This window comes from Prinia subflava, chromosome 20 (genome assembly GCF_021018805.1).
Source record: "Prinia subflava isolate CZ2003 ecotype Zambia chromosome 20, Cam_Psub_1.2, whole genome shotgun sequence".
NCBI lineage: Eukaryota > Metazoa > Chordata > Aves > Passeriformes > Cisticolidae > Prinia > Prinia subflava.
This window is the reverse complement of record NC_086266.1, coordinates 6,976,262-7,001,027: the sequence shown is the minus strand read 5'-3', so window position 1 is coordinate 7,001,027 and position 24,766 is coordinate 6,976,262. Positions and strand designations below refer to the sequence as shown.

At 56.3% G+C, this 24,766-nt stretch overlaps 1 protein-coding gene across 1 annotated transcript in view; it reads left to right on the top strand.

Annotated features, from left to right (window-relative positions):
- The first annotated feature begins 213 nt into the window (after nucleotides 1-213).
- SLC16A2 (solute carrier family 16 member 2) overlaps nucleotides 214-24,766 on the top strand; it is a 36,695-nt gene continuing 12,142 nt past the window's right edge. Inside the window, exon 1 of the mRNA XM_063416624.1 lies at nucleotides 214-598. Within this exon, the coding sequence (XP_063272694.1) occupies nucleotides 223-598 (376 nt within the window). The 5' untranslated portion in view covers nucleotides 214-222. The remainder of the gene's footprint in view (nucleotides 599-24,766) is intronic.

Below are 24,766 nucleotides of genomic sequence, written 5' to 3'. Positions count from 1 at the left end.
GCGATGCGGGGCCGCGGCCGGGTCCGGGGCCGGCCCTGAGCGCCGCGGGGGGACGGGAGGGGGGCGCGGGCGGGCGGGCGGGCCCCGCCGCAGGTAGGGACGCGGGGGCCGAGCGGCGCGATGGAGGAGGAGGAGGAGGATGGAGGCGGCGGAGGGGAGGCGGGGAGTGAGGCTGCGGCAGGAGGGGGCGGGCGGGGGGGCCGGCCGGGGGGGACGGCGGGCATGTGGGACCGGCTGCGGGGCAGTCGGGCGGCGGGCGGCGGCCGGAGCGCGGCCGCGATGGCGCAACGCGACGAGAAGGTGCCGGCGGCGGCGGCGGGCGAGAGCGAGCCCGGGGCCGCGGCCGGGGCCGGGGCTGGGGCAGGGGCCGGCGCCGGGGCCGGGCCCGGGGACGGGGCCGCGGCTGAGCGGGGACAGAGCGGGGTCGCCGCGCCCTTCCAGCCCCCCGAGGGCGGCTTCGGCTGGGTGGTGGTCTTCGCCGCCGCCTGGTGCAACGGCTCCATCTTCGGCATCCACAACTCCTTCGGGATCCTCTACATGATGCTGCAGAGCGACCTGGGCGAGGGGGAGAAGGACCCGGCGCTAGAGTTTAAAACAGGTACGGGCTCCGCGGCCCCTTCCCCGGGCCGGGCAGGGCGTGCGGGGGGTGCCCGAGCGGAGCGGGGATGCCCGAGCGGAACGGGGAAAGGTGCGGCGGCGCGGCCGGCGCTGCCTCCCGGAGCTGGAAGCTCCTTCTCGGCTGTGTTGAGCCTCGATTACTCCCTGCCCCCTCTATCCTCGTAGCCGTGGCTATATTTATCTCCTACGGCATCATGTGTTTCTAAGCTCCGATGTACTCAATTAAAAGTAATTCGGCTGAAAAACACACCCTTAGCTCGTCCTGCTGGTGTGTCTGGGGGTAAAGCAGAGCAGCCTCGGTAAATCCGGTGCTGGGCGTGAGCCACCCCCTCTAGCTTTCTTTATTATTGTTGTGTTTTATGGGTTTTCTATCTGGCCGCCTTGCTGGCCGCAGGGAGCATCTCGGAGCCGTGTCCATTCAGTGGGACAGCCGGCACGGGGCAGCGCTGGCAGCGCCGCCGCTCCCGGGCGGCGCGGGGGCTCCAGCGCTCAACATCCCTGAAAAGCAACATCCACGGGCTGCACCCAGCTGGGTGCTTCGGTAGACCCGGCCGGGATGCGCACTGGGTAGGGTTAACCTGGAGAAAAGGGATGTTTCCTGCTGCCAAGACCCTGCTGTTGGAGCAGACTTGGCAGAGGGGACTCCAGCCTGCTGGCGTGCTGGTCCCAGCTGGGCACAGGTCTTGGGAGGCCCAGCCTTGTCCCAGGTGCTGCTATCCCTCCTGGAAGATCACATCCATCCCTGTGAGGGACACCCGTGCCCGCCTTGCTCTCACCTGCCAGGTGGAGACAAGCGCTTGACGCTGAGGGAACCTGCCTGTGGTGCTGCCCTGGCTCTGGACGGGACAAGGGCAGCAGCCAGGAGCGAGGAGTGTGCCGTGGAGAGATGAGTGCCAGGGCCGTGTGAGGGCCTCAGAGCCTTGTTTTGGGGACCAGCGCTGCCCGCGCTCCCTCCCTCAGCTGGCGCACGGCCGGCGAGTGCGGCGGGGAGCGCGCCAGGATGAATTTCATTACGGGATCCACCACATCTCCAGTCCCAAATTAACTCCCTGATACTCCTACCAGGGAAACGATGCGACCGTGTAATTACGGGTGCTAACGGAGTGCCACAGCGAGCTGCGGACGTGTGGCCATCTGTAATTAGCGTGATTGATGGGCTGGGAGTGTGTGTGTTGTGTGTGCGAGAGCGTGTGATGCCCAGGAAGCTCATAGTGTAGCTCTCTGTTTCCTGCTGCCTGTGATTGTATCTAGAAAGCCTAAGGCAGGGCTCAAAAGGTAGAAGCGGTAACAAAAGAAATTAAATACTGCAAGTTCTGGTGGTTTAAAGGCTCTGTGCCCAAGACAGAGGTTGTAGGAGTCAGCATCTGCCTCTTACTCCTGCCATCTATTTATTTAAGGCTGTGACCACAGAGAGGCCTCGAAAAAGAAAGGCGTGTGGGTGTGCGAGGTGAACCCAGGCTGGCTAATTAAATTGCCTGGGTGACGAATATATGCATTTTGGTCTGTGTGCTTAATGAAGAGGCCGCTAATAACCCCGCCGAGCCGCGGCCCCGAGGTTGTGGCGCGGCGGTGACCGAGCCCATCTGCGGCACCCCGGGGGCTGCAGCTGCGCTGGCGGGGGCTGGGGGCAGCGGGGCGCAGCCCGGGGCCCCCTCCAGCCCTTCCTCCCTCGCTCCCACCCCTCCCCGCTCCGCGTTGCATAATTTCCCCGCGGCGCTCGTTTGCGTGCAAACATAATCAGGAAAATATCGTAGCTCCTTTCCGAGCGCTAAGTGACACGGCCTTCCTGAAAAGACCGGTGCTGTCTGTCTGTCCTCCCACGCCACTCCGGGCCCGCCAGCTGCGGGCAGCAGCCGGGCCCGGGGAGCCCCTCATGCCCCGCGGCTTGGGGGCACCGGGATCCGCTCCCCGCCCCGACAGCGGCACCCAGCGCAGCTGCGGGAACGGCTCAGCCCTTTGTCTCCGCTCCTGAGCCACCTCCAGGGCTCGGGGAGGTGGGTTCCTATCGGAGACGGGGTTTGGAGGCAAAATGGGGAGTAACGCTGTCAGCCGGGCAGGCATCCCTTTAAAAATAGGGTTCTGTTTATGCTGAAGCGGGTGCTAGTCGGCACTAAACAATAGCGGCCCCGGCTATAATTATCAAGGTTTATTTCTTGTTTGCATTGGTCACGTTTTCTCGCGTTTGATCTTGAGAAACGCAGGATCCGTGGAGTTCAGGTCTGGGGTCAGGCTTTGAAAACAAACCCCGTGGCAGCAATGCATCGAATGCATAGGCTCCTGTCTTTAAAGAAATATACTGTGCTGCCTATGTCAACAAGCACGGCGGGCTGGGGCGGGCGGGCTGCTGCGCCCACCGCGTGCCCCTGCCCCGCGGGGGCCTTCCAAGGCACACTCTGTGCTTTCGGGTTTGTTTTCTTCTGGGGGGAGTGGAGGAATGCTGAGACCGGAGTAAAAAAAAAAAAAGAAAAAAGAATAATATACATGTGAGCACTCAGCCAGGAAAAAAAAAAAATCCAGCTTTGCTGGAGAGGTGTTGAGTGATGCTTGAGGGTGTTTGCTGGGAGATGAGTGGTGACGTTTCCCTCGGGTTGTACGAGGCTCGTTCTGGCGCTGAGGGATCCAGGCAGCTGTGCTTGCCCCAGTGCTGGTCCCGCAGTGAGGGCTGACACTGAGCCAAGGGCCAGTGAGCCACCCCGGCAGCCTCATCCTCCCCAGCTCCCAAAGCCCTTTTGAGAGGCAGCGGGGTCCTGGTGAGCATTAACGGGGCATTAATCTTCTTACAGCAGTGTCTGCTGCTGCTTGGATGCTGCCCCAGCCTTGGGGACCACAGGGTGACCTTGTCCCTGACCAGGGCTGTGCCCTCAGCCAAGGAGCCACCTCAGGGTGCTCCAGCTATCTGGGCAGAGCTAGGAGAGTGACATTCCTTGGTGCATCTTGTTCCTCCAAACACACCCTTGGTGCCGTGCCCAAGGTCTGGAAAGGCTCAGTGGGACAGCCTGCAGAGGCACACAGATTTTGGTGGTTTTTTTTTAAAAAAAGTCTCTTTATCTTTTTCATCCTCCCCTCCTCCGCTTTGTGTCAATATCCCAGGTATAGATTAACTCTCTTCGCTTAATATTTAATGTTTTGGTGCCTGGAAATGGAACTGAAAGCATTCAGAGAGACAGCCTGAGGAGCTGGTCTGGTTTGGCTGCAGCTCCTCTGAGTGCATCCCTGTGTCCATCAGCATCCTCTGGTCTGTGTGCAAGAATTTGGGGAACAGCTTCCCCACTTCAGCCCAGCTCCAGGCAGGGAGCAGGGGCTGCAGGAGCTCCCCGTGCTTAGGGAAGCTGGAATGGTGCATGGATCACAGTCCTTGACTGACCAGATCCTGAGGCCAAGGCAGGGCTGGTGTCACCTCTATTCCTGAATTCCCATCTCTTTTGTGGGGAATTTCTTTATGCTGATTTCACATCCTTAGGAGAGCTGAGCATAGGTGGAAAAGGCTATTTTTACTCCAGCATTGTAATGAAGGCTTGGTAAGAAAGAGCAAAGGGTGTTTTTTTAAGTAAATATAGCATTTCAGTGATAACAGTCATATGAAAGGGGAGAAGCCCTGGACTCCTCTCTGGGCTGAAGAAGATTCCATGGGTGGGTGAGCATGGCTGGAGCTTTAGGAGCTGGGAAGAGAAATCCCAAGTTGAGGGTAAATCACAAGGTTGGAAGACACCTTAAAATCACCACATTCCACCCCTGCCATGGCAGGGACACTTTCCACTGTCCCAGACTGTTCCAGCCCTGTCCAGCCTGGCCTTGGGCACTGCCAGGGATCCAGGGGCAGCCACAGCTGCTCTGGGCACCCTGTGCCAGGGCCTGCCCACCCTGCCAGGGAACAATTCCTGCCCAATCTCCCATCCAGCCCTGCCCTCTGGCAGTGGGAGCCATTCCCTGTGTCCTGTCCCTGTCCACCTCTCTAGGAGCCCCTTTAGAGGAGGGGGAGGATCCCCTACCTCAACCCGTTGGCCACATTGCTTTTGATTGCAAGAGGTAATTCTTGGAAACGATCCCAACTAAATTGGGGTGACGGGGTCATCATCCGGTGCTGGCACTTGGGAAGTGCCCATGTCCTGAAGGTGCTGCTGTGGTTGTCACCTTCTAACCCAAATCTGCAGGATTTGGAGCTTTTACTAATTACCAGGGTGCTGTGCTGGCCCCATTTCACAGCTTTATTGGCCAAGGGTGCTGTGGACCTCAGCATTCCTGGGGCCTTTCCCACGTCCATCCGGGCTCCCAACCCTCCTCTAACCCCACAGAGGGATGCACTGACACAAACAATATTTACATAGCCCAGATGGGGACGTAAATCCAGCAAAGAGAGATTAAAAAAGACATTTTTATTACCTTGCCCTCCAAGCTGGGGAGTACAAAGGGCAGCACAGAGCTTTCCCAGATTTTCGGGGGGGGGTTTCCCATGCTGGGATGCCAATGTGCCAGCACCATGCTCTGCCCAACTCAGCTGCCTCTGTTTTGGGAGCTGGAGTTTGTGACTACAGGGGGGAGACCGGGGGGAGTTTTAGAGGAACAGGGGTTTTGCCTGAGCTGATTGCAAGGTGCCGTGTGAGATAAAGCAGCCTGAAAAGCAAACAAAGCCCAGTCATGTTGTTAAACCTGGTTCTTGGGGCTGGCGGGAGCGATTAAGGTTATTAGGAGGCCGGAGTGCTGTTTCTAAGGGAGGTTCTTGTTTTTCAAGACTGCAGGGGCCCTCTCAGCCAGCACGTTTACCATTTTAGTGGTTTTTAATTTACTTTTAAGTGTCCTCCACAAGCCAGCCAAGAAGATGTAAGGCTGTATTTCCTGGTGGCCATTGTCCTTGACTGGTGGCAGCTCCTGTGACCTCACCATGGTCTATGAAGAAGTGGAACATAGAATTGTGCAGCTGGTTTGGAGGTTTTTGGTCCTTTTAGTTGCAACCAAATGAACAAAACTGCCTCCACTTTGTGGGGTTTGGATCGTAGGTTAAACTTTGAAGGTACTGAGATGCAGCTCCATCACTGAGACTGGGCTGGGAGTAGGAGGAGGAGGAGGAGGAGGAGGGGTTGGAGGGTGAAGGGTTTAGTGCTGCAGATCACAGGGCTGGGGTGGATGCAGTGGCACAAGGTGACAATGGGGCATGATGCAGTGCAAGGCAAAGAAACCATTTCATTGTTTTGGGGAGAAATCCACTAGTTCGACAAGTCACCCTTTAATTTCCTTAAAACCCCTCAGCAGTGGGAAGCCACTCATCAGCTGGGATTGTTCTCATCCAACACCTTAAAATAGACCTGACCCATCAGGCTGGGCCAAACCCCATGGCTGGGAGGCACTGCTGACCTGTCTGGCAGTGCCCAGGGGCTGGCTGTGCATAGCTCACGTGGGCGTTGTCACCTGCCCGTGCCCCTGGGACAGCTCCTCCGGCTCTCTCCTTCCTTATCCAGTTTCTCCAGACACGTCTGTTCACAGGGATGATCCCGCTCAGGAGGCAGCACCATCAATCACCCCGTCCCACCAGTATCATCTTCCAAAAAATCTGCTGGTGTGATGGAGGCCATCAGGATCGCTGCATGAGGAGCCAAATTCCCTGCAGGGCAGTTTGGGGAAGGAGGGATTGCCTGTGTTCCCACCCCCCAGGGCTGATTTTTGCATCCCACGGGGGAAATTCCCCGGGTGGCAGCGAGCCAGCCCCGCTCCTGCCGCGCTGACGGGGAGGTGGCCCCGGTGGGATGGTGGCACTGCTGCTGTGCCCAGCAGGATTTGGCACTGCCTGGACGCGATCCTGGAGCAGCCCTTTGCTGTTTTATCCCGTTCACTCGGGGGACCTCAGCCAGCGTGGCAGCGCGGGTGAGGGGACACGCGGCTGTCGGGGACATCGGTGGCATTTGGGCTGATGCCACGGGCACTTCTGAAGCTCTGCCCCCTTGCTGGGAACACGTGAGGCTCCACCCTGGCTCCATAATCATGGAATAAGTGGGAAAAGGCCTCTAAGATCACTGAGTCAAACCGTTTTGGGGTTCTGCCCACTGCTGGCTGCTGTCCGGGTGCCATACAGAGTTTTCTGGCACGTCACCAAATACCTCAGTCTCTCCCACTCACTTTTTTTGGAATGATCACCCTTCAGGGGTTTCTTATGAGTGGGTCAGAGCATGGAGGAGGATGCCAGAATTTCCCAGCTGAGACAGAGGCCATGCACCCACATCTTGCAGCTGGTGTTTTCCCTGAGGAATCGCTTTTCCCCGAATCTCCACAACCCTCAGCCTGTGAATCCCATGGCAAGGGGCAGCAAGAGGACAGGACACCAGTCCAGCACGTGTGCAAATACATGGCTGAAACTGATGCCTTGGGAAGGCTGACCTGAAACAGAGACCAGACAGAGCTAAAACATAAACTAAGCATTTATTGAAAGGTCTCTAGGATCCACCTTGGGCAGGACAAGAGCCTGACCAGGGCTACACCCAAGGTGGACTAAGAATGGTCACACAGTGACTGACCGGTCATGAGATTTTACATTTTTATAAGTTTTGGTCCTTTTGCATATTGGGGTTTAATTGTCTAATTACAGCTTCAGGATATGAGGTCTCATCCTTCTTGTTTTCTCTCTTTAGCCCACCATTGTTTATGCTCTTGGGCTGAAAGTTGTCCTTGGTCCTCAGCAGGAAAGGAATTTGTTTTGTCTACCTACCCTGTGAAGAGAGCTTACCAGCACTTAATACGAGGCTCAGAACTGCACCCCTGGGCAGCACAGAATCTGAAATACATGAAAGCTCAAACTTAAGGCATCAAACCCATGACAGCAGGGATTTGTTGGGTTTTCCCTTCCTCTTCCTCGAAGGATTGATTATTCCCTATTGCCCGGGAAGGAGATGCTGCCCTTTGGCGTTCAGCCCTGCAGAAAAAGGCCTGCTGGAGAGGTGTGTGCCATGGCCAGGGGTCTGTCTCACCGGGCATTGCCGTGCCCGCTGCGGGCACGGGGGCGCTCGGCTCCCCGCGGGCCCTTCGGGTGCATCCTCCCTGAGACAGTTGGAGCGGTTGCAAAACACCCGTGACGTGTGCTGGGAATTGCAGCAACACGCTCGCAGGCCGTCCCAGCCTCTCCCCGGCACCTCGCACAACAGGTCCTGCCAGCTCCGGGCCCGGCGGGACGCGGCGCTGCCCGCACGCCCTGCCCGCAGTGCTGCCCGTATGCACTGCCCGCTGCACTGCCCACTGCACTGCCTGTATGCACTGCCCGCTGCACTGCCCACTGCACTGCCCACTGCACTGCCTGTATGCACTGCCCGCTGCACTGCCCGCTGCTCTGCCCACTGCACTGCCCGCTGCACTGCCCGCTGCACTGCCTGTATGCACTGCCCACTGCACTGCCCACTGCACTGCCTGTATGCACTGCCCGCTGCACTGCCCGCTGCTCTGCCCACTGCACTGCCCACTGCACTGCCCACTGCTCTGCCCGCATGCCGCTCCGGCCACTGCCCCGGCCTCCCTCGGGCACAGCCCCACATTCCACCCGCACCTTTCAGGGTTCCCACCCCCACCCTCGGCCTTTTAGCTGTAGATCCCTAAAAAATTCCCTGATGCACCAGCTTGCCCTGTGTCCCCAGCACGTCCTTCGAGAGCTGGAACGGGGTGAAACACGAGGGAAAACCCTCGGGAAGAGCTGCTGGGTCACAGCGTGGCGAGTTGTTGTGCTTGAACTCATCTTGGGCATCCTTGGCAGCTGTGCCATGCCATGCCATGCCATGCCATGCCATGCCATGCCATGCCATGCCATGCCATGCCATGCCATGCCATGCCATGCCATGCCATGCCATGCCATGCCATGCCATGCCATGCTGTGACACATCATGCCATGCCACTCTGGGCTCTTGTGCAAGGAGCAGCCCAGGGTGCTCTGAGCAACCTCCCAGCCTCCTGTGGGATCACTGTGGCAGGATGGCAGCCCCAGCCCCCTCTGCCTGCCCCAGGGGAGCTCCAGCTCAGGGATATCTGTGCCTCCATCCTGCAGGGTGCAGGTGGAGCAGCATTGCAGCACAGGCTGCACCGGGAGCTCCCGGCACTGTGTCCCAGTGCAGGCACCCCAGTGCCAGCTGGGGAGGGTGTTTGGGGGTCAGTGCTGCCAGCAGCTTGGTTTGGGGAGAATCTCATCTGTGAAACCTCACACTGGAGGAGATGAGCTCACCAAACCCTGCTCCTCTGCATCTTTGGGATTTTTATTTTTGGCTCTGAGTTTGGATTTAGCAGCTCATGAAGGGTTTTGCTTTCTTTGCCACGGCTGGGTTGGATGGGGGTTTGGTCCAGTGAAGGTGTCCCTGCCCATGGCAGTGGGGTTGGACCTGGATCTCTGCAGCCCCTTCCAGCCCAAACCATTGCAGGATTCGCTGCAGAGCAGCTGCCCCTGCCAGGGCGGGCAGCCCCGCATGCTCCGCAGCAGCGCAGCGCTCGCTGCATGGGCTGACTTGTTGGGGTTCGCCCCGGGCAGACACCAGGGCCCTTCTCAGGGAGGAGAAACAACCCTACCACAGTGCCTGCAAGGAAGGAACCTGCTCTGAGCACCCGCCCCCCACCCCGTCCTGGGGACCAGCTGAGCCAGGGACCCCAGGGCATGTGGCCACCCTGCCCAGGGGCATCCCCAAAGGCCCTTTTCTTGGCCATCTCACCTCAGGCACCAAAACAAAGCTTTTGTTTCAAGATCTGTCCAGACGCAGATCCCATGTGTAAAAGGGAGGCAAAATCCTTCCCTCCTGGGGGGATGTGGGTGTTTGCCAGGGAGCCAGAGGGGTTTTGCACAAAACCTGTGCAAAGCAAAAGGAGCTTAGTGAACAAACCTGAGGTGGGAATCAGATCTAATGGCAGCTCCTTCAGTGAGGACTGTGCCTCCCATGCTCCATCTGATTTGATTCCGATGGAAAAGTATCATCTGTGATTAAAGATTGGTGGTAATTACATAATGGGTATGCACCAGATGATGATGCCCAGACAAGCTCCCTGCTGGGATTTCCCAACTTTTGGAGTGTTTGCAATCATCCTAAAGAACTTCCTTCTCCCAAGGGGGGGAGGGTAATTATTGATTTTACGGCAGCATCCGGCACAAGGCCCAGCAGCAGCACCGTGGTCACCAGAGCCAGGCTGTGGCCACCCTGCTCGCCCTGACAGCTCTGGGGCATGGTCAGGCACAAAAGATGCATCCCCCCAGCCTTGCAATGGCAATAAAAATGTAATGAAATAAAGGAGAACAAAACCCGAAGGGAGTAAAGCTGCTTTTTGGATCTGCTGGCAAAGGGAGCCGTGTGCTGATGCCGTGACCGGTGACGAAAAGGCAACGTCAGGATGTTCTTGATGGTGGGCCAGCTATTAATCCGTGTATTTTAGCAAAACCCAGTTTGTTTCTTAAGATTTGTGGGAGCGGGGACAACTGGGGGTGTGGGGAGCTTGTCTGGGATTAAACCTGCCTGAGAGCCAAGCACGCCAAGCTTGCAAGCCCGGGGAGAGCTTAATTAAAGTCAGCGGAGAAGCGTTTCCAAGAAAATAATACGGGGTTTTTAAACGGGATATTTTCGTTCTGGGCCCAGAACGTCTCCTTTTCCCTCTTCGGTGTCAGCTTTAATAAAACAAAACGAGATCTCCAAGAAAAACAAATTGGAGCTCTTAAAAGGCGCTGCGGAGATAAAAATCAGTAACAGTGTTGCTGGTAACACCTTGGGTTATTAAAAGGGAAGGAATGCTAACGATGCAAATCGCATCGGCCTTTCTTGTGGCTGCTCCCCCGCGGGAGCCTGCCCGCCCTGCCAGGGCTGGGGCTGCAGGGCACGGGGGCTCTGCCCTTCGCTGGCCAGGGGGACTGGGGCACGTTTGGGAAATCTTCCCCTCGGGAGGATTTGGGAGTTTTCTTTCCCGAGGTGCTGGTGCCAGGTCCCCAGGGTCAGGAGCAGTGTTGAGGTCACACGGTGAAAAGCTTGGAGAAATGGCATGGATCAGGTTTCAGGGGATACCAAACTTTAAAATGGCTGAAATTAGGGCTGGTGCTGTTGGGAAGATGCTACAGCCCCTCAGAGCTCCTTTAGAGGCCATGAACAAGTGAATTGAAATAGCAAATCAGGTCTTTTATGACCTGAGAGCTGCTGGGTGTGGCTTTGCTCCTCATGCCAAGGCATCAGGCTGGAAATCTGGGGTAACTCCCTCTAAATCCAGTGCCCCAGTCCCACTGGTACAGCTGGGTCCCACACCAGGCTCTGCTCTCACAGTGCCCTGGCCCCTGGCAGCCTCTCCCAGCTGCCTGGCCTCGTGTTGCAGGGATGTGGGAAGGGCTGGGGCAGTCTCTGGGGATGTGGCTTGGGTCCCTCCACCATCTGCTCCTGCCTTCCACAGCCAGAGGGGCCTCAGGGCTGCCCCTTTCCTGCTGTGTGATCCCATCCTGGCTAGGGCTGCCCCTGCTCTGGCTGGAGCTGGGGATGGCAGTGCACAGGCACAGGGGTGATTCTGCTGCCCCAGGTTCAGAGGGAGGAAGCTGCTGTAGGGTCCTGGCAGTCTGTCTGTCCACAAAACAGGAGAATCCTTTCAGACAGGGTGGCTTTAAAATGCCCATGGTGATGAATTCGAGGCCAGCTCCTGCTTCGCTGCTGTACCCAGATGCATCAGATAAGGCAATTATAGTTTTATAACTTAATTGCAGAGCATCACAATAGGAGTGGTATCAGGATAGGCCATTTCCAAGGAGGGAAGTTTCCAAGGAGGGAATATCGGCAGGATTGCATTCTTATTTCTTTTTTCAATGTAAACTCACTGGAGCCTCAGCACTGCTGGAGGTTTGAGGTGTTTGTGAGGCTCCTCCTGCCTGTTCCCCGTCATTCCCCTACCCAGGGGAAAATTCAGCATTAAATAAACACTGTGCTGACTGTCCTGATGCCAGGGAAACTTCTCCAGAGTCCGTGAGAACCCAGCCTGGGAGGGGAAGGGGTGAGGACTGACAGGGATGTTGTCAACAACTTTGTGGACAGCTTTTCCCTTGCACCTTGGGAATGAGATTTCCACCCCTTGCAGGTTTTTCCTGTCCTGCTCAGCAGGTGTGGGGCGCACGCTCGCGGCTGTGTGAGGGCATGGGGCTCGTTCTGGGGGTCTGGATGCCCTTGAGAGGGACAGCTGGGAATGAATCCCAAAGCCCTTTGCACCAGGCTTTTCCACTCCCAGTGTCATGTGCGAGATGCTCAATCACTGCCCTGGAACCCAGATGGGAAAATAAAAGTTTTATATTTGGCAACTTTTCCGCAGCCTGCTGGGGTGGTGTGGGAGAGGTGAGAGACATTGGCTGCGACATCCCGAGCTCTGCTTGTCTCTGGCTCACGTGGTCCCAGTTTTCCACTCTCCCTGTGGAACAGCCAAGGAGGCTGAGCATTCCCAGTGTCAAAATTGGGGTATTTCCCCACTCAAACTGGCCTGGCTGGGGTTTTCTGCCCTATAAATGGGGATTTTCAAGACCCAGTGTGGGTTTCTCACCAAGAACTGAAGTTGTGCCTTGTCCTGATGTCTGCAGGGTCATGCAATAAAAACTCAGGTGATCTGGGGGCAAGGGATGGTGTCACAGGCTTTGAACTGGGAGAGCTGAAACTCCCTTGGGGTCTGCATTTTAGGAGAGGACCTTTATTAAGGGAGATTCACATAAAATCTAGTGTGTCGCCCAAAACTAAGAAATGATGGCAGATTTTTTTTTTAAAGCTGATTTTTAGACTCTGCCCTGCTTCAGTTCATCAACCAAAGCATGAACCAAAGAGCCTGGAGAGGAGGCACTTCAGGTCCTGGTGTGACCCCTGCGCCTGGCTGTTAACTCCTGCTGCCCCATCCTAATCTCCGTCTGGAGATAAGATTAGCCCCCAGCCTGGTTTTCAGAGCTCGTTTCCTTCCCTTGGGACAGCATCCTCCCAACCCCAGGGTTCCCAGCCCCACCATCTGCAGCCTCCCCCCGCCACAGTTTGTGTTCCACTGGCCTCATAAACAAAAATGACGCAGAAAACACCCCCACAGAAAACAGTTCTTACAGCAGGCAGAGTTTTTCTACTCCACAAAGGCGGTTGTTTGGATTTTTATTGCCGGATGAAGAGGGACAGAGATAAAAAACAACCCTAAAAGCTGTTGGGGAGATGATGCGAGGCAGAGCAGCGTGGAAAGAGACGTCTCTGAGGGCTCGGATGCTTCCTCTGCTCCCGAATCAGGAATGAGCTATTGCAAAATGCCAGGCACTGCCCGGTGATTCCAGCCCCTGGCCACGCTTTGTGCAGCAGATAACTCCTGCTGTATCACCCGAATGTAGAACCTCCCCTGAGCGCTGGGGCTTGGGAGGATGAGGAGGAGCCGAGCAGGCAGGATGTGGGGCTGGTGTGGAAGCAGCAGGTTGTTGGCTGGGTTCCCCGTGAGTCAGGGTGAGGAGCTGATCTCCTTTCCCATTTTCTTATGAATGAATCAGTTTTGGCTGGGCCTGATGGTCAGACAGGTTCCACGAGAAGCAGCTGGTATCGCTCTCATTAGGAGACAGAACCCGGCCTCTCCCCGGCTCTGCGAACTCCCTGAGATCCCGACAGGGCTGACAGCGGCACTGCCGCGGCTTCAGCTCCTCCATCACCCCCTTCCCTCCCTCCTCTGTGCCTCTCGCAGCTCCTGGGCATGCTGAAGTTTCACAGACACACAGAACCAGTGTGGATGCACACAGGGTCCTGCATCCCGGCCTTCTGCTCTCCGAGTGCCCCCGTGCTGCAGCAGGGATATTTTAGGGGGCAGTTTCAGCCCCAGGTTGCCTGTGGTCGCTGTGGGGAGCACAGCCTGGCTGTGTTTGCTGTTCCATTCGGAGTCAGTCCTTGGCCATGGAAAATGCTGGACGTTTTGCCACAGCTTCCGCTGGAGCAGCTGGGATTTGGGAACCCTCTGTGCCCTGGGCAGGGGCACAGGGGCAGTGGTGATGTGTGGCTGCCTCTGCTCAGCCCTGTGTGAGGGTTTGCTGTGGTGTGCCCGCTCTTCCCTTCGTTGTTGACACCCAGCACCCCTGCCCTGCTCTCTCTGTCCATAATGCCACTCCCCGAGTGTGTGCCAGCCCTCTTGGGAGGGGATTCCCTCCTGCCAGGATCGCTGCAGAGGCTGAGGAATGCGATGGTGCCTCGGGAGCAGCACCCCGGTGCTGTCACAGGGCAGGGCGGGCTGGTGTCCTCCAGCACATCCCCACGGATCCGGCAGGGCTTGGACCCACCCCACGCTCGGGGCTTTGATTCCAGGGCTGCCCCTGCCCCCCACATCCCTCCACACCCCAAAATCCTGGCAGGCTTCAGCTCCACGCTGCTGAATCCTCTGCCTGCTGCCCCTGTGCCCCTGAGCACGGGTGGGTGAAGGGGGAGCTCAGGCAAAACAAGACCGGGGCTGTGGGGTGTGCCCCTACAGCAATCCCAGCCTTGGCACCTGCACGACGGGGGAGATCTGTGGGGACACAGTAATTTTGTAGGGACTGGGTAGTTTTGTGGGGACAGGGTAATTCTGTAGGGACAGGGGTAATTTTGTAGGGACAGGGGTAGTTTTGTAGGGACAGGGTGATTTTGTGGGGACAGGGTAATTTTGTAGGGACAGGGCAGTTATGATTCCCACCCCAAAAAGCCGTATTTCCACGGAGAGGAAGATGAGGCTCCCTGGCCACAGAGGGTGGATGTAAAGCTTTTAACCCTGACTCGCAGCACCAAACCTCACTCAGTAACTGACAGAAGCCTTCATTAACCTGCCCTGTTGTTTATTCCCATTTCAAAGCCCTTGATGCAGCAAAAAAGCGAAGGCATTTCCTCAGGAAAGCACATTAACATTTCACCTGCCTTCAGAGCCCTTTGCCACCGGGGCTGTCCCCAGCTCCCCTCGCTCTCGTTAAACATTGTGTGGCTCCAAGGGAGCCCTGCCTGTGGCTGTCGTGTGGGCTCGAGTCCTCAGGGGCTGGGATTTTAATTTCTATGCAGATGTGAGTGTGTGCAGAGCCCCACAGAGGCGTGTTTGTGTCTGTCCCCGTGCGGGGCTCGGGGCTGGGCTCCCGGGGAGCGGGTGGGGAGCGGGGGGCTCCTCCCGCTGCCAGCCCCATCCTCCCCGCAGGGCAGGGCTGGCCCTTCCCCGGAGCCAGCCGGCGTCTGAAAAACTTTCAAATGAGAGCAGGTCAGCCAAAAGTGACAGCCCGTTGGCAAAGGGGTGTAACCTGCTTCTTGCTGGGCTGAAAAAAAAATAGATAAAATACTGCTGGTTTTCGCTTTCCTTTAGTGGTTGGATTTGCTTAATGACAGCCTGGTCTATTTTTCTGAGATATCCAGTTGTTTTCAAATGTGATCTTTAATGTAAGGAAGCTCTAAGATATTAAAATCACAGGGATACTTTACCCTTCTCTTGCCCTCTGGGTGTCTGGTTTAACGATGATATGCAAGTGTTGTGTCATCTGGGGATCTTTTTCCCGGTCCGTGGGCTCCAGGAGCACCATCCAAAGGCACTGCTGTCTGTGCTGCAGGCTGGGGGGAAACTCTGCAGCCTTGGGGAAAAAAATCCTTTCCCAATGGCCATCAGGAGAGGAGCCCAGATGTTCCACCATGGAGCTGTTCTGTCCCACTGTGTCAGCCCAGGGCGACTCTGGGCCTGCCCCCAGGCTCGACTCAGCCTCCTTAAAAACAGCTTTTCTTCATTTATTTTGATTTTTAAAGATATTCTGTCAGTGGAGGGGGCTCTCCAATGTGGTCAGCCAGCACCTCTTGTCCCTCATGCCTCGGGAGGGTTGGGGACAGTCTGGGGAAGATGCTGGTGGCAGGAGAGCTGAGGTGGAAGAGGCCATGGAGGGAGGTGTCACCTCCTTTGTGAGTGAACCTTGGGGGAAAAACAGCTTAAAAGCCACCTGGCAGAGCGTGGGCAGGGCCCTCAGAAAGCACCCAGAGCATCCACCATGATTTTCCCTTCCATATTTCCAGCCCCAGGCTTTGTCTCCCGGGAAATTTGGGCTGTGATGGGTGGAAGCAAATAAGTAACATAACTGAAATATTTTGGTGGTATCAGGGTGGGTGGCTCTGCCCAGATGCCACAGGGGAGGAATCCCAGCCCTCTCCATTTCAGGGTTTTTCCCCCAGTGGGGCTGGGGCTGAGGTTGCCACAGGATTTTTCTCCTCTGGAGCTTGCAGGGCTCTGGGGGGTGGCTGTGGGTGGGGCTGGCTCTGGAGATGATGCTGCAGGGCAGAGCCAGCACAGCCAGTGGAGCGTGTGGTTGGCACGGGGTAAAACACAGGGATGCTTTCTTCCAACCTCGCTCCTCGTGGGGATGCCCCAGCCATGGCTGATGGGTGTTTGGGAGGTTTGGCTCTTCCCACAGCATCCCCATCCCATCCCCATCCCATCCCATCCCATCCCATCCCATCCCATCCCATCCCATCCCATCCCATCCCATCCCATCCCATCCCATCCCATCCCATCCCATCCCATCCCATCCCATCCCATCCCATCCCATCCCATCCCATCCCATCCCATCCCCATGCTCTCATGATCTCACAGGATCATAGAATCATGGAATATCCCATGTTAGAAGGGACCCCCAAGGATCATCCAGTCCAATCCTAGACCTTCACAGACACCCCAACAATCCCATCCTGTGCATCCCAAACTCTCCTGGAGCTGTGGCAGCCTCAGGGCTGTGCCCATTCCCTGGCAGCCTGGGCAGTGTCCAGCACCCTCCAGGGGAAGAACCTTTCCTAATATCCAACCTAACCCTCCCCTAAACAATTTCATGTCCTCTCCACCCCATCCAGCACACAATGGGAAAGGACTGGGCTGACTGGGAGGAGAGGAGGGAAAATTTGCAGTGCTGAAACCTGGGCTAAGGTTGTTCCTGAGAGGGAACAGAGGGGACATCGCTGGCTTCAGCTCCCTCAAAAGTTGCAAAAACCAAGGTAATGAACTGTCCAGTGGGGGACAGGTTGCAAAGTGATGCTTGGAAATTTTGCGGCAGGGAAGGCTTTAGTAGGGAGAAATATTTGGAGTTTAAGAGTGGCCCTTGTGTAGGGGAAGGTACAGATACATATTAAACACCCTGTGAGGATTGAAAAGGTGTGTTGGTGAGGCACTTGGGGACATGGTTGAGTGATGGGCTTGGCAGTGCTGGGTTAACAGTAGGACTCAGTGGTTTCAGAGGGCTTTTCCAACCTAAACAACTCCATAATTCTATAGTTCCAAGACTGGACATGCCCACTATGAGAGGGTTTGGAGGAAAGGCTGTGCAAAAATCTGCCAGGACTGGGAGAAGGCCACAGATGTCCTGCAGTGGCAATTATTTGTCTGAAAATCAGTGTCTGGGTGAGTGAGGAGCTGTGGCCAGGGCTCCTGGGTTTGGTGTCCAGCCTGCAGGGACTCTCCCCTTAATGCTCAGGGCTGGCAAAGGGCTGGAAGTATTTTTCTTTCTGAGTATCCCTTAATTAGCTGAAAGGGAAGGCTGTCAAGTACCCAGCTGGGAAGGAAAAAGATCTTCGTGAGCCTGTGACCAGCGAACATTTCGCCTCCATTTATTTTCCCTGACTTCTTTGTTTTCCCCTTTGAAAAGAGGGTGTTTTTCTCTTTCCTTTCATTTAACTGCTATTTATTTGCTGGTAAGTGGAAGGAATTCAGCTGGGATCAGCCTGGCTCCTGCCAGTGGCTGGAGTTGAAAAGTTTCCGTGGGGGAGATGTAAGAGCAGAGCAGGGGGGTTGTTTTCCACCCGCCGCCGGTCCTTGCTCTGCGGGCCCCTGGGGCACGGCCAGCCAGGTTGCTTGGGTTTAATTCTCCTTTTTTTACTGGGATGTCGACAAGTGCCCATGGGAGTTGTGGTGGGAGGAGCATGGAGCTGGGCCGCGGGGTTTCTTCTTCTCCTCACTGTTAATGGGAAACAGAAGATGGCTTGGGAGAAATTTGGCAAAGAGGGAAACTTTTCTGTCTCTTCCAGCTTGGAGAAAAGCATCCTTTCTCACCCCTGTCTCACCGCAGAGGGAGGAGGGTTCCCAAACACAGCCAGGAGGGCTTGGTGGGAGGGGGGCAGAGGAGGCAGAAAGTGCCCAGTGATTTCACAAGGATGAAGCAGCCTTGGGCCACCAGCTCTGTTTTGGGAGTGGAGCCCAACCTGCCTCCCACTGGTGGCCAGGATCCATCCCATCTTCTCCCCAAGGCATCAGGGGCTTGGGATGCCCCAGGTGCTCTCACCCTGAAGCAACCCTGGGGATTTTTGGGATCCTGTGTGTCAGGTGTGATGTCACCGTGTAGATGGAGATGCAGGGGTGGATCAGTGCTGGGCACTGGCTCCCGTAGGGGTGCACGTGGATTCTGTGCCTGGCTGGGACATGAACCCCTGACCCTGGAATGAAGAGCTCTGTTGGCTTTGCCCCTCATCCCGCCTTGTGAGCCAGGGCTGCTTCACCATCTGCTCCGAGCTGCACTGGCTGGGAACCACGGCTGTGTCCCCATGGATCACAGGGCTGGACAGGCTGCTCCAGTGGGAACCACAGCTCTGTGTCCCCATGGATCACAGGGCTGGGCAGGCCGCTCCAGTGGGAACCACAGCTCTGTGTCCCCATGGATCACAGGGCTGGGCAGGCTGCTCCAGTGGGAACCACAGCTCTGTGTCCCCATGGATCACAGGGCTGGGCAGACTGCTCCAGTGGGAACCACAGCTCTGTGTCCCCATGGATCACAGGGCTGGGCAGGCTGCTCCAGTGGGAACCACAGCTCTGTGTCCCCATGGATCACAGGGCTGGGCAGACTGCTCCAGTGGGAACCACAGCTCTGTGTCCCCATGGATCACAGGGCTGGCCAGGCTGCTCCAGTTGGGAAAAGCTGTGGCAGCCACTCACATGGGGCAACTGGCAGGGCAGGGACTGCTCCCAGAGTCACACTCCAGCCCTTTAGAACCTTCAGTTGTCCCCTAAAAGTGGCAGTGCTCACCTGGATCACAGCCTGGGAAACAGTGGCTGGCCCTGGCTGATCACATATCCCAGCACTGCTGGCCCGGTCCTGGTGCTGGTGCTCATGTCCTGGCAGGTGCCCTCCCCTTGCATCCCTCCCTTCCCCCTGCATCCCTCCCTTCCCCATGCATCCCTCCCTTCCCCCTGCATCCCTCCCTTCCCCCTGCATCCCTCCCTTCCCCCTGCATCCCTCCCTTCCCCATGCATCCCTCCCTTCCCCCTGCATCCCTTCCTTCCCCCTGCATCCCTCCCTTCCCCCTGCATCCCTCCCTTCCCCCTTGCATCCCTCCTGCCGTTTGTGAGCAGATGAAGCACTGGGGAGCATTCCTGAGGCTTCACCACCCCGATCCCTCAGCTGCCCAGTCCTCCCAGCTGTCTGTGGCTACAGGAACTGGTTACCAGTACAACCCTGCCAGTTACGTAAGGTGGCCAGGGTGGGGTTCAGAGGAGATGACACATTTTGGGGCTGGAGAAGCAGAAGGGGTCACACCTCACACCTCACTGTTGGGGACAGGGATGGCCATGGTGGGGTGTGAGTGCTGAGCTGTTCCCAGGCTTTGTGACCTTGCACCAGTGACTGCAGGAGGTTAATCATAGCCAAAGCCCAGTGAAGTTTGGTCAGGTCATGGCTTTTCCAAAGGCTGAGAGCTTTGGACATGCAGCAGCCAGTGCTGACCCACAGTGTCCCACCAGAGTTAATCATTGCCATCAGCTTGGAACTTGCCTGGCTTCAGCAGTGGGAGCTCTTTCCCCAAAAACACAGGGTAAGGGGACTGGAGGAAACCCCAACCCACCGGGATGCACTGGGCTGGGGAGAGCCATGTCCCTTGACTCTAAATCAAACTCTAACCCTGATCCAGACCCTAACCCAAACCCTAATCACACCCCTGATATTGCCGCTGTCCCTGATCCCAAAGCTTTGCTGTCCCTTTCATTTTGTAGGATGGATATTGTGTTTATTGCCCTGTTGGAAATGGGAGAACCTGGAGCAGCCCCTGGCAGCCCCTGCTGGGCTCTCACTGGAGAGCTGGGCAGAGGGGAAGGATCTGCTCTGCTCTGGTCACCCTGTCCCAGCTGGCAGCTCCTGGGGGCTGCGGCTCCAGCCTCGAGCTGCTGCGTTAGGAGATGTGACCACTACTTCTTGGACAGTAAATCCCAAAGCACGCCACATTAAGCCCAGGAATGATGAGATTTGGGTTCTGGCTTCCACAGGTGAGGGCAGGTTCTCCCAAACAGAGCTGGGTGCTGTTGATGGGTTCCCCACAGTGCTTTTCCCATCCTCCCCATTCAGGGCTCCCATCCTTCAGTTGTACTGCAGGGGGAATATTGAGGGGCACCACAGCTGGGAAGAAAACATGTGTTGGAGAAAGGGGAAGGTGGACAAAATCAGGAGGTCTGGTCTTGGCACCGTGTGTGGGAGAGCGCCGGGATCCGGGGGGCGGCCGGACCCCGGGCTGGTGCCGTGCTCGCTGCTGGTGTCCTGATGCTGGAAGGAGGTTTTTATGTATATACATAAAAAAATTACTTTCTTCTCCCCGTGGGTGTGTTTTGAAAAGGGGCTTGGGAACAATGAGGATTAACAAGCAGATAGAGAATTAAATGCAGGGTTTGAGTCTTCAAATGTGTGCACATTTCAGAGCGCGTGTTTGTGCCAAGATAAACTCCGTCAGGAATAAACATCGTTTTACATGAAAGGCTAATTACAGATTGGTGCTCCGCGGGTGGGAGGAGGGAATTTTCACCAATTAGAATGGAACTTTTCTGTTCTTCATAAAATTGCTGGATGCAAATGGAGCCAGGGACTGGCGAGGCGTTTGACAGCGCAGTCAAGGGGGGAGATGCTCGTCCCCAGGATTTGTTTTTTTCCCCCCTCAGTGCTAAAGAGTCTTTGCCTGTTCATTTGGGCAGGAGCTGTGGGAGGGCATGGCTCTGCCCAACAGGACAGCCCTGGGCTATCAGAGGGAGATGGGACACGGGCAAACATGGTCCAACCCAACATCCCTTGGACTCACACAACTCCAGGAGAGCTCGGAGTAACGAGATCCTCGGCCTCCTTGGGTGTGTGGGTCATGGAAAGGCGTCTGGATGGGACGTGGCCCACACTGAGGAGCTGCAGCTCCTGTTTGTTGGGTAACTCCAGTGTGTGGTAGGTGAATCATCCCTCAAAAATTGCAAGCCAGAGGCGACGCAGAGAAGAAAAGCCTTCCTGGGCTGTGGAGTGGAGTGCTGGGAAGAAAACTCCCGCCTGGGCACATGGTGGGTTTCAGCTGCAGAGCACATGCTGCCTTGCTGCTTTTGGACGGATTTCACAAGAATTTGCATTTCTGGACCAGCTCTGGAGCCTCCAAGGCTGAGGCTGTGGATGGGGAGGACATGATGAAGCCCAGAAACCAGCTCTAACACAATTTTGCTCTAGCCAGGGTCAGGTTTTATGGATTTGGAATGGAATAGATGCAAAATGTGGCTGGGACTGAGTTTCTCCAGGATGCTGAGCCCAGGAACCCCAGGCAAACACTCCGTGCCTGCTGCTTGCCAAGCAAAACCACAGCTTTGTCTCAATCTCTACTTAGTGTGGCCACAGGGCAGCTCATTTTGGGACATGTCTCTCACATAAGCTGAGATCTGTCACTTCGTGGTTACAGGAGGTGGCCTGGGCATCATCTCTTAAAAGTCCCCCCTGTTCTTGAGAGTGAGGGGAGGCAGAGAGACACAATCAGGAGAGGTGTGATGGGGTTTTTAAAGCAAAGTAGATTCCCAGGCTCCAGTGCTCCGTGCTTCTGAATCAGTCCAGAATTGGTGCTTTAAACCTCCCCCATGGCAAAGACTGGACTGACACTGGCTGGGTCTGATCTCTGGGAAGCTGTTGCCTTATCCATGGTTATGAGACCATGGCACAACGACAGGAGCTTCCACCTTTACAACATTCACATATTTCCTAACACCACCATGAGCAGGGCACTGAAAGGGTCTTTAGCCAGACCTTGCCTCCAATAATTCCTCTGAATAATTCCATTTATTCAAATTTTCAGGCTGTTGTGGAATTGTTTTCAAAACGGGGGGGGGAGGTGGAGGGGAGACGTCAGCCAAACCTGATAAAGGACGACTTTGTTCTGAAGCTTTAGGGTATGGTACCAAGCAGGGCTTGCTATACAATTAATGAGTTTAGCTGGCTTTGAGCTGCACATGATGCACAGTGGCTGCCACCACAGTGCCCGCCACCACCAGCTCCCATCCACAGAAGCCTGGCTGCTTCTGTTGGGTGCTCTCCAGCCTTGGTTTTGGGCTCCTCAGCATCAGCTTGGGGCTCCTCAGTTTGGGGTTCCACAGCTTTGGTTTGGTGCTTCTCAGGCTTGGTTTGGTGCTCCTCAGCATCACTTTGGTGCTCCCCAGCTTCAGTTTGGAGGCTCCTCAGCTTTGGTTCAAGACTTCTCAGCATCACTTTGAGGCTCCTCAGCATCAGTTTGGTGTGTCCTGGTGCTGGTTTGGTGCTCCTCACCTCCAGTTTGCAGCTTCTCAGTCTCAGTTTGGTGCTCCCCAGGTTCAGTTTGATGTGCCCTAGCTTTGGTTTGTGGCCCCTTGTCTTCTGTTTGGTGCTCCCCATCTTTGGTTTGTGGATCTCTTTGGTTTGGTGGTCTCCAGGTTCAGTTTGGTGTTCCTCAGGTTTTGTTTGGGACTCCCCAGCTTTGGTTTGGGGCTCCTCATCTTCAGTTTGGGGCTCCACAACTTCATTTTGGGCCATTTTGGTGCTCCTCAGCTTCAGTTTGGTGCTCTCCAGGTTCAGTTTCTGCTCCTCAGCTTCAATTTGGTGCTCCTCAGGTTCAACTTGGGGTTGCCCAGCTTTACTTTCAAACCCCTCAGCTCCATTTTGCTACTCTCCAGCTCAGTTTCCCACCCCACCGTGCATTGTGCCTGCTTCCTCTGCTCTGACTTCTGCATCTGCCTTTATTTAAGCCTTGACCATCCCTCCCTGGGCCCGGCCCAGCCCGTGGGGGGTGTTGAGCACACGGGGCTGAGCCGCTGGGAGCGGTTCAGGCTTCACTCTGAGAGCACAAGGGGATGACGCAAATGGCTCTTCAAGGGCACGAGATGAAACAGCTGCCTGGGTTTCACTCCAGATGTGCCGTGGGAGCCCTGCTGAGGGGGGCACAGCCGCCTGCTCCCCCACAGCCTCCACTTGGGAAGGGCCACGAGGTCGCCTGGGCTCCCAGGCCACCCAAAAATCGAGCCAGGTAGGGCAGGGAAGGGCAGTGAAGATGCACAATGAGGTTTGTCACAGCAGCAGAGCTTCACTGTGCCTTTAACGAGTCCAAAAAGGGATTTATTTCTTGTAGGAGAGGTGCAGGAGGTGAATTACCTTTGGTAAGAAATGCCAGGTGCTGGGGAAGGTGACCCTGTGCCCCTTGTCCCCGTCCCCTCAGCGCTGGCCTGTCCCAGCTGCGCGGCGCGAGCGGGAGAAGCCGCGGGAAGCGAGGGAAGACACTTCCTCCAGCGGCGGATCTGAGGTCACCTCCTGGCCCTTGATCCCTCCAGCCCGGGGTATTTGGGTCAGCGGGGAAGCACAGCTGAGAGCGACGTCCCTTCCTCCTCTCTCCCTGGAGATTCGGTTTTAAAGGAACAAATGGGTTTGGCTTCAAGTGCCGCAGTCTGATTTTTTAACGATGTTTTTTGGAACAATGAGCTAAATACCGGCGGGGTTTGGGTCTGCGTCTCAGAGTGGTGAGGTTGTCTTCCTTTCTCACCTTCCTGCTCCTACCTTGCTCTGCTCTCAGAAGCCTTTATTCTGTTTAGGAAAACGCCAGCAACGGGGGAGTTTGTCATCCTGTTGGATGGTCTGGCTGGAAAGAAAGCTGATCTGGTGCCCAGGTGGGACCACCTGGGCTGACCCTGAGGGCCCTGCCCACCATGAACACACAGACATGGTGCTCACAGCCCTCAGGGACCCCTCAGCATCCCCACTGCAGGGGGAGCTGAGCCTCCCAACACCCACGTGCCCGTCCTCCTCTGCCACAGGGTCCCCGGGAGCTTTGTCAGCCACTGGTAGGAGGAGCAGAAGGTGACCAAAGCACTCCTGGTCCCTCTTCCACTGTGGGCACTCTTCGGTGCTGTTGGGCTGATGGACAAATGGGTCACCTGCCCAGCTTTCACTCTGTCCTGAACCCAGGGTGAGCTGGGGAGGATGGATCCTCCTGGCCATGCTATTGCAACAGCTGGAAGAGTCCAAGGCTGGGTTGGATGGGACTTGGAGCAGCCTGGGACAGTGGAAGGTGTCCCTGCCCTGGCAGGAGTGGAACTGGATGATCTTTATAGCCCCTTCCAACACCAACCCTTCTGATTTTATGGCTCTGTGATCTCCTGCACCACTGATGCACTGTTCCCTTTGGAGAACTCCAACCACTGCACTCCCTGTCCATGCTGAAGGCCACATTGCTTTGGATCAGCCACGGGCCACCAGCTTGGCTGCCTTTGTTATGTCAAGGTGGGAAGGAGGAATTTGTGGAGCTTTAGCTGGAGCTTTCCTCTTTGTGTGAGAGATGCTGGTGAAATGTTCTCCTTGGCCAACAACTCTGCTCCAGCAAAGCAGCACCAGCCCCACGCTGGGCTCTTCACCTACCCCAGAGCATCGCTAGGACCACCAGGAAGGTGCCATGGGCTGGGGTGGCAGCTGGGGCTGGTGTTTTCCCCCAGCCCTCTGGAGCAGGGTGTGTGCCCTGGGGGGGTCCTGTCTCCTCAGCTGCTCCTTCAATCCCTTCAGGAGGGGCTGTGGTAGGAGCAGGGTGGGATGGACAGGCCTGGGCTCAGTGTAACTCTCAGTGCAGGGTCAGCAGAGAGGTGGCTGTCAAGGAGGGACAACACACCTTGAGTCACCTCTAGTATCAGCAACCCCCAAATCAAAAGTCGTGTGCATTTCCCCTCACCAAAAGCAGAGTGCTTTCATCCCCCTTTTTTTTTTAAACTAAAAATATGGTTCCTGAAGCATTTTGTGTTTCTGTCAAGACATCTCCTGCATGCCATCTGTCAGGTTGTTTCTGTCAAGACACCCCTGTCACCAGCCAGCTCCCCCCACGGCACCCAGCTCCAAACCCAGCCCCTTCAGCTGGTGCTCCCCAGAGCTGGTTGGACTCACAGCACCCTAAAACATAATCAAGTCTTAACCCGATCCCTGTCAAAGTTCTGG